The sequence below is a fragment of the Indicator indicator genome, chromosome 2 (assembly GCF_027791375.1).
Source record: "Indicator indicator isolate 239-I01 chromosome 2, UM_Iind_1.1, whole genome shotgun sequence".
Lineage (NCBI taxonomy): Eukaryota > Metazoa > Chordata > Aves > Piciformes > Indicatoridae > Indicator > Indicator indicator.
In genome coordinates, this window is record NC_072011.1 from 49,010,647 (window position 1) to 49,023,068 (window position 12,422).

General features: G+C 43.9%; 1 protein-coding gene across 1 annotated transcript in view; it reads left to right on the plus strand.

Moving 5' to 3' along the window:
* The window catches only part of HAAO (3-hydroxyanthranilate 3,4-dioxygenase), a 72,598-nt gene that overhangs the window by 34,595 nt on the left and 25,581 nt on the right, over nt 1-12,422 (plus strand). Inside the window, exons 4-6 of the mRNA XM_054396550.1 lie at nt 3,044-3,150; nt 7,949-8,038; nt 8,728-8,771. Coding sequence (XP_054252525.1) covers nt 3,044-3,150; nt 7,949-8,038; nt 8,728-8,771 — 241 coding nt within the window. The remainder of the gene's footprint in view (nt 1-3,043; nt 3,151-7,948; nt 8,039-8,727; nt 8,772-12,422) is intronic.

Sequence of the window (12,422 nt, forward strand, 5' to 3'; positions counted from 1 at the left end):
ATCACGTGGCTATGTGCGGGTGCTTTGAATAGAACGTTACTAAACGTTATACACATGAAAGATACATGCAGCGAGACAAATTGCCGGATCACGCGGGCTCGCTGGGTATCTGCTTCTGCCCGAGGTTGGCCCCGTTCGGGCGGCGCTTTCTTTCCCCCTCCCGGCTCTGTGGGGGGGGCAAGGTTGGCATTGTCCTCCCACGGTCTTTGGGGAGGGGTGCGGCTCCCTGACCGGAGGACGGCTCAGGAGGGCCAGGTCTTTTCGGTGCTCAACCCTACGATCGAGGACAGTTTTCCTGTAGGCAGGTCTCCGGTGGGGTGTGCGGTGACGCGATGCTTCCCCCCTTCAGCTCGGCTCGAGGTGAGCTGACTGCCGCTTCTCTTGGCGACTGCTTCCATTTAAATTATAATGGTACAATCATTGCCTTGACTTCAATGGAGAGGCTAATCTTTGTTCTCTCTTTTCCCTCGGGGAAAATCCCGGGTGTTTCGCCCTGATACGGGCTGCGGAGCGGCCACAGGGGGCGGCTCCTTTCACTCCCGTGGTCTGCGGGGGCCACGCAAGATGCGTTTCTGCTTATTTGGCTGCTTAATTAGCTTGCAGCATTTCTGGACAGCCAGGCTTGGGCTAGTCCTTCCCCCTTTGGGTTACATCTTACCCTCTTTGGGGGCTTCCCTCAGTCCTTTTCGACTGGGTCTACATCGCTTCTGGTGACGGGGTCATCCTTTGCGGGTCCTTGATGCACACTCTGTGGGCTGGCTTCCATGTTCGCAGAGGCTTCCGAGTATGCTTGCATGGGTAGGCTTATAGCTTACTCAATCGTGAGTTGCATGATGAGTGAAAGCAAAGGAGAGAGCAACGTGGCACCAAAATGGAGTAATCTTTATAGACACTCAAGGCTGGACTTAGCCAATGGGCACACTTGCCAACAACCTGCTTCCACGTATAGAAAGGTGAAGCTAGAATTATGCCTTTAGATGGACAGAGCATAGGCATCCCATTGAGATGGGTGCCTGCAGTTGTTTATTCCCTTAGGAGACAGGCTGGCGCCTGAACCTTTTGTCTTCCCCTCCGGAAAGGAGGGCGGAAGAGGGGACTTCCCAGAATATGTTAAGACAAGTTAGCTGGTATCAGGGGGCATAATTCTGGGCATGTGATGCCTTCACGACACACTGGAGTGGTGATCGTATGTGGTACTTCCAAATCACCCTCTGAAGCAGCTTTCTGATGAACCAGCTGCCAAAGTCTCGATGGTGGTGGAGGGGTTACAGTTAGACCACAGGGAGGTAAAAGTCGACATTCTCCTCCCCCCACAGTCTTTTGTGACCTCACAGCCCGGGGTGAGATCTCCTTCTCACCCTCTTCCTCACTATCAGAAGGTAGGGGAGGAAAATTACTGCTGCTGTTGAGGATCGTTAGGGTGTTCAATGACAATTGAACAAAGTCTCAGGGACTTTTCCACTTCATAGGGATTTTAAGCTGCTCATTAGGAAAAGGATTTTCTACTTTCCAGTGCCCTTTTCCTCTGGCGCTGACGGAGCAGCTGGGCAGCAAGGGGCAAAGGGGGCGGTTATCTCCCCCATCCCCAGCTCAATTCCCTTTTCTTTTAGCTCCGTTTTAAATGTCGCTTCCTTTTTATCTTGCTCTCGCTTGGTGTCTTTTAGCGTTTCATTAAGCATTCACCAGGTAGTAGCCATATCTACAACTTCTTTATCTCCTTTCATTAAGGTATCCCATAAATAATTAGCCAGCTTCTGCCAGCAGCAACACTAAAGGCGGAACTGTGAAAGGATTCAGTTCACTGCTGCTTACCCCATAAAAGCAGCCTCCTTAAATCATAGTCACTAGCTTTTACACCTCTACGCTTTAGGAGCGTTTTCCAAATTCCAATGACTAAATCCTTTTCCTTTGTTAGATTCTGTCCCATTATATTCCTGGTGGCTCACCTTAATAGGTGTCGAAGTACAGGTCCAGGCTGAGGTGGATTCCTATGATAGAGGCTGGAGGGCTTTTCTGGCGGGGTCCGCACACCTCAGGGGCGGGCCGCGGTGCAGTTCTCTCGGCTCAGGCGGCCCCCGGGTCCCTTGCCCGTGGCAGCGGTGGTGGGGTGGTGCTGCCCTGCCTTCGGCTGGACTGCGGCCACCGGAGGCTGGCAGTGAGGCCGTGCCGGGGCCAGGCCGGGCGGGCTGGGCTGTGGCGCTGTTCGGGCGCCAAATGTAGGAGATTGACCAGAGTCAGGACACGGACTCAATATGAGTTAAAATCCCACTCAGCCAGAGTCAAGACACAGACCCAATATGAGTTCAGGATCTTGCTCATTTATTATTGTAAGACACAGGCTTTTATAGTATTATGTGCTGTCCACGTGAATAACATTAGCTCGCTATTGGCTAAAATACATTGTTCACGCGCCCATTACTGTATGCTGATTGGAATATGATATCGGCAATGTTTTTCTGCCTTGCAGCTTTAACACCTGGCTTCATCTCCTGTTTATTCCTTTGCCAAGCTTTCTCTTATCAGCTTCTCAAGGACATGTCATCCTGTTTATAGTTAGTTAGCATGGATTGTGCAGCTCATGGCCTTTTATCTTCTAGCCATTTCTCTACAGTGCTCAATGTGTTTGAGGGATACTTGCAGCTGATTACTTCAGACATTTTCTTGAGCTGACAAAAAGGTTGCTCTTTATTTACATTTCTGCTACTGAGAAACTGGAGTAAATTTACAAATTCCAGATAAGTAACTGGTTAGATTTTCATTTCAATTGTGTCCAGCAATGATGATCAAACCAACAGGAGAGCATCTGACTGCCATGAAGGCACTGCTGATTGCTGAATCAACACTAATCATGCACTGAGGAAGCAAGAAACAGTGTCTGCTTGGCTATTAGTTCCAAAGTAGGTGCCAGCTGCAAAGGATCATCAGAGGATCAACAAAAGATAGGGGAAAGTGGGACAATTAGCAGTAGTAGTGAGCTGGGGGGCCGGGAAAGGACAAGAAAAAGCACTCTCTGATACTGATGCTTTCCTATTTCTTTGAACAGATGTTCCTCCTCCCTGCTCGGATACCTCATTCCCCTCAAAGATACGCAGACACAGTTGGTCTTGTGATTGAGAGAGAAAGATTAAAGACAGAAATTGATGGGCTCAGGTGAAGTATAAACTGTTGGCTAACCTGTTACAATTCATAGTACAAGTTACTGTATCGTGTCAATATAATATTTTACTTTCCTGATAATTTATCAGATTCACCCTGGCAATTTTATAGTATTTTTATCCATACATCTATTTATCTATAAACACATAAGCAGAGATCTCATTTAGCATTTGATTTAGTTAAACAAGGAACACGTGCTTACAGCTTTCTACTTATGTATTGCCTGCTATTACTGCCTTAAAGTTTAGAATCTCAGAGCTCTGTAACAACACAAATTAAAAAATACTTTAAAAAATAAATTCTAACAAGGAGAACACCATCTCCTTTGTAAGCACTGAAAGCAAAAAGGTTAAGAGCTTTCTTGGTAAGTATACAGAAAGTTGGAAACAAAACTAAGTTTTCTTAATTCTAAACCCTCTACATTGTACATACCTCTGCTTAGCTTTTATTGCCTTACATGAATAACATCTTCAAAGAAATAAGAGGCTTCCTTTGTATTCTAGTGGAAGCAGGACTAAGCTTTTCTTATGGTCATACAGAATTTGTGAGTCTAAGAAGGCAAATCACAGCAGAAACATTAGCCAAGTTAAACAGGCACACCGCTCCCCCTGAGCGTACGCATGCCGAGGCATGGAGGCATCCGGCTACACAGCCCTCCCCAGGAGAGGGCGTGGCTGCACTGCAGCCAGCTGAGAAGAGAGGCGGAGCCAGGTGCTTAGGTGCCATTTTCGGAACGCGTCCGAGAATCAGGGGAGAGATAACAGCGAGAGCCGCCGTCACCTCTGCAGCCGCGGTACAGATCCAAACCGCCGCCACCCCTCGAGCCACAAAAACGGCTTTTCCAGCTGTGGCAGTTTAGGCTGGGTGCCCCCTGCCACTGCTGCATGAGATACACCTCTGGTGTCCTGGGTGCCCACCCAGAGGGGTGGACACAGGAAACGACGTATTTCTACCCATAAGTCCTGCACCCTATAATGCCGGGGGAGTATCCTCAAGGCCTCTTAGGCCTGTCTAGGCCTAATGCCAGGAGGAGAATGGAGGGGGGGCAGTCTCAGACCTGGCCAGGCTGAGACGTGCCTAGCAGCGGGAGGCGGAAGAAAGAGCCCTGGAGGGTTTGGGTTTACCCTCAGGTGGGAAGAAAGGAAGGATTGGGAAGCTTTGGGAATACTGTGAGGGGTTCTGTACGCTTTGGGATACTCTTTGTCACTATGCTTTGTGGTTTGTAGTTCTCTGTAGCTTCACCAATTGCTTTTCCATTTAAACTTTCCATCACTCTCCAATCCATTTGTGTGAGTCTCATTCTTTTGTCCCTTTCGGGGCAAGAGACGATCTGTCTGGCCCCAAACCAGCACACCAGCCAAAGCTACGCTCGCTCCCTAGGCCCTCGGAAGCAGCTTTTGAACTGGAGCCACCGCTCGCCTTCTTGATTATGGGAGCCATCGCTCACCTCCCGCTGCGGCCAGCCCCACACCGCCGTGGGACAAGCCGACCCTGGTCTGCTTCCGACTGTCCCTCCCCCTTCCTTGGCTCCGCGCCGCTCTGCTTGCCGCTGGCGCTGCAGGGAACAGAAAGGAAAGAGACAGGCACCGCATTCTTAAGCTTTCCCCCTGAAGCAAATGGCTACAAAATCACCGCTGCCGCTTGGAAGGGCAGACGGGATTCTGCACCACCGCTATGCACCAGGGTGTCCCCTCGGAACCCATAAAACGCTCACACGATCGCGCCAGCACAAAGCCTTGAGCCCAGCCACCAAATACAACAACAACGCCCAGATACCATTTTAACTTTTCCACCCCCTGCACTTCTCCAAACCAATTTGAAGAGTTCCGCAGGAACCATCCTCTGCTACCAAAAATCTGTGCTGGTTTGAGGCCAGCCAGAACATCTCTTGCCCCGAAAAGGACAAAAGAATGACACACGCAAACGGATTGGAGAGTGATGGAAAGTTTAAGTGGAAAAGCGATTGGTGAAAATACAGAAAAAAAACCTACAAACTACAAAGCATAGTGGAAAAGAACATCCCAAAGCATACAGAGTCCCCCACACAGTACCCAGAGGTTTCCCAATCCTTCCCTCCTCCCACCTGAGGGTCTACCCAATCCCTCAGGGCACTTCCTTCCCCCCCCCCCCCCCCCCCCACTGCTAGGCAAGTCTCAGGCTGGCCAGGTCTGAGACTGCTCCCCCTTCCCCCACTCCATTCTCCTCCTGGCATTAGGCCTAGTCAGGCCTATGAGGCCTGAGATACCCCCCCGGCATTACCCGATAACAGAGGACATCTCCCATGGGAGCAGAGAGGGAAGAAAGAGGAAGAGGATGACTCTGCAGATGGCTTTATAAGGCGCAGGATTTATTGGTAGAAATACGCCGTTTCCTGTGTCCACCCCTAATGGGCAGGTACCTGGGACACCAGAGGTGTATCTCATGCAGCAGTGGCAGGGGGCACCCAGCCTAAACTGGCACACTTTGTACATAGTCTTTACATTCCATTGTAGACTGTAGTTCTTGTCTGTAAATACAGCTTCATTTGCTTCTGAACTGAGCTAGTCTGATGTTGTCAATGTGGGAGGGGAATTTCAGCCCACCACACTACAACAACCTGTTAAGGTGCAAACTTATTTCCAGATGCAAGACTCTTCCCATCCATGACATTTGTAACATCGCTCTTCACTTGTTATGAATGTCTGGTTATTATTATTAATATTTAATAGGCTGGAGGATTAATAAAAATATTAGTAACTTAATTTAAAAAATCCCATGAAAAATATTAATAAAACCTATTTACTGGTTTGAACTATTCAGTTGTGGAACGGATACCTCACCAGCAGGAACATGTAACAATTTAAACAGTATTAGCAAAAAAACAGAAACAAGAAACAAAAATTTAATCTGTAAAGAAAAAAAGAACAACTTCGGCAGCATGCCGGCTTTGTCCACAAGGGGGGGAACTCTAGAATTCTCTAGGGCAACAGACCTTTTAATAGATACTTATAAAAATCAAATTTTATAGATTACTCACTGGAAATCACTTTAGTCCAGTACATTCAGTTGCAACATTTATAATCTACAGATCATGGTACCACGTGGCATGCACGGGGATTTAAACAAAACCAAAATGACATCAAACACATGAAAGCTGCAGGAATACAGTTTTACTTTCTGTGGGCTTCTGCAACTTGTTGCTGTAGCACAGACAGGGTTTATCTCTCAAGGCTTTCTAGAAAACTGGTTGTTGCTGAGGCTTGCAGAGCTTGTCACCTTTGTAGCTTTGCCTGTTTTGGAGAGGTTCTTCCAGCTGCAATCTTCACAGTGATTCTTGTTGCTTCTTCCAATAAAACAAAATTGTCCCAGGGACTTGGCTCTTCCAGGGTTTGTCTGTCAGCCCGGCAAGACACATCTGTCTGCTCCTGGGCTTTACAATGCGTTACTGTGAGGGGCGCTTGCAGTCCTTCTGGGTAAACTGAAGCACAGCTCAGATTCCAAATTTCAAGACAATCAAGGCTTGACTTCTCAGGCTTGCAGGGTAAAGGGTTGTGACTTCTCCCAAATCTTGGACAAGGCAAAGCAAGGCACTCACTCTTTGGGCTAGTATTTACAGATTTCCCGAGACAATGATGGCCAGTGACAAGAAAGATTAAGAGGGAGAAACCTGATACTTTAACCTATAGAATCATTTTTCTTCAAACGTGGCAAAAGGCACACACACATCTGGCCCACTTGGACTGCAGGGCATGTTCAGACAAGCCTGGGCAATATGGTCAATCTCGTGAAAAAACAGACCTCCTGGCTTCTGCTCAATTGTCTGGTTCAGGGCATTTTTGAGGCTTCTGTCCCTTCAGGACATCTCTGTAGACTGTGTTCCAAATTTGTGCTCATAGTAGTGCTTTTTCTATATTGGAGGCATTAATAATGCTATTTTCTTCTGAGTACCCTGTGTTTTCCAAAACTTAAGCAGCTGAGGAGCTCTTAAAGTTTCCAGAAAATATTTAGATAGATGCAGAATACAGACATGAACACAAAAATATGCGCAGAATAATTATATATGCCTTGTCTCCCTCTTCAAACAGATTCCAGTGATTTTAACCCAGAGGACATACAGGCAATATGATCCAATGTATTGGAGCATCAATTTCCAGTCCATGCAGTCTTTTTTAAATATATAGGTAAATGCTGTCTTTGCCATTGCACAGATTACAGCTACCTTAACCTGTTGATCTCAGCACAATTTATTTATTTGTTAAGGCATAAAATAATGCAAGTGAAGCACAAGTTCTCTTCAGACAGGTGAGCTAAACAACATATCCCAGATCTCTGCAGCTGACAACCATCTTCTTTTGCAACCAAGTCCATAAGCCACCTTGTTTTTTTTTCATTCCAACTTTGGGCAATAAACAAGTTGACTCTCTTAAATATGACCATTTATGTGCTAGCTGCATGGAAACAGTTACTGGAAATGGCATTATGGGTCAGTTATTTTTGTTACAATTACATCCAAAGAGACTATGGTCCCAATCAAATTATTAAATCTGTAAAATTTGCTAAAGGAATTTGATGATTTATCTGTGGCTGATCAGCACAATAACAAGGCCCTCCACAGAAGTTTGAGCACCTCATCCACCAAGTCAGATAACTAGAGAAATAGAAACTTCCCTAAATAACCATTCTTCAGAAAAAAGTACACCAGGCTTTAAAATAGCACACTTAGACAACATTGAGTATCCATTTTCTGAAGAAGAATGAAACTGCCTGATCAGTAAGTTAATAAAATGATTGATTAGTGCTTTTACTTTTTCAGATACTATGTTGGAGAATCAACTAATGTCCTCTTTGAAAAATGGTTTCACTGTGAAGATCTCAGCACTCAACTTATTCCAATAATTCAAGAGTAAGGTTTTTTCTGTGTATATTTTAAAAGAATGCTTAAAATGATCCAGGAGATCTTTTATTAGTCTGTGATTCACATAGTGATTTTTTTTTTTTGTTTATGCTGCATTTTACAGAGTTCTTAAAAGCTAATTGCTACTCTACAAATTTTTAATCATGTCTTTGTACATCCCAAAGTCATTAAATCAGATTAATTAAAAAAAAAGAAAATCAAAAGTTCCTTGCTCCTCTCTGGAACATACTTTCTTAACAAGTAAAACCACACTGCTGCAAAGTGCAAGAAGAATTCAATGAAAAAATAACACCGAATTTATGCTAGGTTAACTGGGTAAAACACTAAATTGCCTTAGGGCTTCTTTCACTCTTGCTTTAATCTAACTACTTCTAATCAATATTATTAATGGTCAGGACTGTGGCAAATTTGGTAGAGAACTGTTTTCTAGGAAATGTGTAAATGTCATCAATTAACTAATCGATTTGTTACATAATTCCTAAAGGAGGACTTTCAGACAAACCCTATGTCAGTTAAATAGGTATAGCCCTACTGAATACATGTGATGATAGTCATTGAGGATCGGGTGTATCCATTGTCAACACAAAGATTAATGGCTGGTGTTACTGCCTAGTCTTTATTAAGCTATGGGACATGAACATGACTTTTTACTGGTATTGAAATGTTTATTATTCCAGGTTTTTCAATTCAAGACAGTACCGAACTGGAAACCCAAATCCAGGTAATGCAAATGAATTTCAGAATTAGAAAAAGTGTTCTATCTGACTGAACAGCAATGAATCCCTCCACATAAAATTATTGAATTTCTGTTTTTCTTTCTGGTTCTGTAAATCAAAGACCCTTCGGGAAGTAATTCCTTTGTTTACCCCAACCACAAATAAAACCCATACAAATGATTATTGGCAGCATTTTGGTTGTTCATGTGATGGTATCGTAGAGGCCTATCAGGTAACTGTACAGTGTGCAAACTCCATATCCCCATCCTTGCATGCCATCCAAGCCTTATACTAACAAAATCTCATTTCTGACTCTGCAGAATGAGATTTTCTTAATTGATTCTACATATTCTATAACTACTTATATACTTATAACTAATACTTATAATACTACATATACTAATACTTACACTAATACTTATAACTAATCTGATAGCCTTCTATGAAGTTATGACGAAGTAGGTAGGTGAGGGAAGAGCAGTGGAAGTCATATATCTTGACTTCAGTAAAGCTTTTGATACAGTCTCCCATAACATCCTCATAGAAAAGCTCTGGAGATGTGGCATAGATGGTTGGTCAGTGAGGTGGATTGCAAACTGGCTCCACAACAGAGTTCAGAGGGTTGTCATCAATGGCACAGAGTCAACTTGGAGGTCTGTGGCAAGTGGTGTCCCCCAGGAATCAGTACTGGGTCCAGTTTTGTTCAATATCTTTATCAACGACCTGGATGAGTGCACCCTCAGCAAGTTCCTGATGATACAAAATTGGGGGGGTTGACTGACATCAGGCTGTGCAGCCATCCAACATGACCTGGACAGGCTGGAGAGCTGGGTGCAGGCAAACCTCATGATGTTTAATAAGGACAAGTGCAGGGTTCTACATCTGGGGAGAAATAACAACAGGCACCAGTGCTGCGATGCGAGAGATGGGACGAGGCCTGATGCAAGCCAAGTGTCAATTTATTATACAAAGCTTTTTCTTTATATAGGTTAACATAACATCAGAAGGCAGCTTGTAATTGGTCTTTGGTATGCCCATACTACAGTTGTAAATTCATGATTGGCTACAGAGAGAAAGTATCACACAAACGCATATATTTTTCAGAAGGCTTAAGCAAACGTCAAGCAAGAGATAAAGTGATTCCATAATTCTGTCCTAAGTTTTGCTTTGTTCTTGTTATCAGGTCCCTGCATAACTCCCTAGGTCACGGTGACTACTGGGAGTCAACTTATCTATGTTTTCCTTTCTAGCTGCACTCTGTTCCCAGGGTTTGCTGCCCATCAGGGTTAAAGCATCTCCTTCTATGAGTAAGACAGTGTCTGGGGTTCTGGTCCCTAAATCAATTCCTTCATTTCCCCCTCCCTGTTGAATGATAAGGATTCTATTGAGTGATCAACTAATTAAGCCTTGTAAACATTGCAATATACAAGGTAAAAAAAGCAATGAAAAAAGAAAAACAACAAAAGCATAAATTATTGTTTTAGCAAGACTACAAAGTCAGCCAGAAATGGTTAAATGACCGAGACTGTAAAGTCCTCCTCTGATTTGTGAGGGCAGAGCTGGCCAGGCTCTATCCCCACAAATAAGGAAAACACCTGCAGGCAGATAATGAGGATGGGAATGTCTCTTCACTTCTATGAATTCAGTTCGATTGCACCATGCAGTATAATTTCTGTACCTCTTCCCTGCTGGAGTAACATCCTGAATATCTGTGGCCTTGTCTGATGTAGAATTAAACACAACACAGTAATGCATTCTTACCAATCCTAACATACTTATCTCTTGAGGCTAGTCAGATTTGTCTTTTCAAATCCTTTACACCCAAAACTATGAAAGCTTTTAAGTGTGCCAGGAAGCACATGTAGAATGATCTTTTCAAGTTCAGTGGTTCAATTTTTTCAGTGATGGCCTTTTACCCATTCACTGATATGCCCACCAGACAGGTGCTGAAGGGATTGGCAGGCATTGATACGGAGAGGCACAGCATGTCTCGTCCTATGGCCTTGGCAAGCGTGATCCACACCTTTTGCTGTGGTTGCTTTGAGATCTGCAAGGCTGCTGCTGCAGTCAGCATCCAAAGGATGATGAAAGCACTGGGACCCAATATGGTCCAAAACCTGTTTAGACACAAGCATATCCTCCACCCGAGGTTATTAATGTGCTGGTGGTAGTTAAAAAAATAAAATGACGTGTCATTGGGGTTTCCTGGGAATCATTAGGAAGCTGCAAAAAATTTAAATTTTAAAATGTAAGACATATGTTTAACCAGGCCTCTGAACAGGCCCCTACCATTCCCCCTCTTTATTTTTTGCAAAAGTCACTTCAGTGTACTGTGTGACAGAATAAGGAATACAGGGAACATGAGCGAAACCCCACAATTGCAAGAATGAATTAATTTTACCAGATAGGTAGGCTGGACTATTTGTCTATTCCTGGGTAACCACTGTTTAACTATAACATTCTGGTGAGTTAACATATAAATCTACATAAACATATTCCCTAATTACATGACATTAAGGCATTGAGACATTCAGTCCTAAATGAAAAGTTTCCTTGGGGCACACTTCTGTGATCAACTTCAGATCAATGCTTCTGATCTCAGTTAAATAGGTGCTGAGGTCAGACTCAGTGGTCAGCTGATTGTCAGCTTCACGGGCACTGCTGTTTGTCCCATCCTTTGAGTCTGGTGTTCTGCCATGCTGGCATCAGGAATATAATCCTTATCTTAAAACCTTTATAAACACAAAGACCAAAACAACATTATATAACGTTCCTAAAATAAAGTCTTAATAAACTGCTAATACCAAAAAAGACCTAAAAACTTAAAGAACTATGTGAAAATTAAATCATCAAAGTAATGTGAAAGAAAACAACAAAAAAGATGTTATATTATGTAAAGCGCGCTTTTCAAAATGAAAACTTATTTACCATATGTATGTAGAGCTCTTTTTGAAATTGCCGGCACACTCAAAAAGAAGAGAGGTTCGAACCAGAAAAAAGGAAAAAAAGAAACCTTAACCTATAAACTCATAAAACCAGTAGCACTTATACGGTGTGTATGCTTGTTGATTAGGAAAAATACTTTAACATAATCACTAAAAACTTATAAGCTCAAATCCCTTACAATCAGAAGTAATGATAAAAGCAATACATAGATATCAGTTGCATTCATGAAATGGTGAAATACCTTTCTTAACAAAACTTAACACTGTTACTTTAAAATCAGAACACAGGTTTCTGCAGAACTTCAACAGGGAGTGAAACAAGGGAGGGAGATAAGGAGGGAGAAGGAAGGGGGGGAGGGGGGGAGTGAGGCAAACGGCAATAGAGAAGACACTTTTTTCTTTTTTTCTTTTCATTGTTCACACGCTGTTATCTTCAGAAATGTGCAGATTTTCCAGCTTTGAAGTGAAGGTTCTGACTGCATGAGCACTGCCTTCATCTCCAAGGTTGCTTTTTCACTAATTTCTTGATGAAAAAACTGTGACATTTCTTTAAAGAATCAAGGTCTGTAAATGCTATTGCTGCTGCTGATAGACGAGAGCGATGGGAGTCGCAGCCGCCACCTCCTTCACGGGACAAGCCAGAGCCAGCGCGGGGGTCGCCGCTTAGCTCCCTGCTGTGGCTGGCACCGCCGCTCTGAGACTCGTGATGGC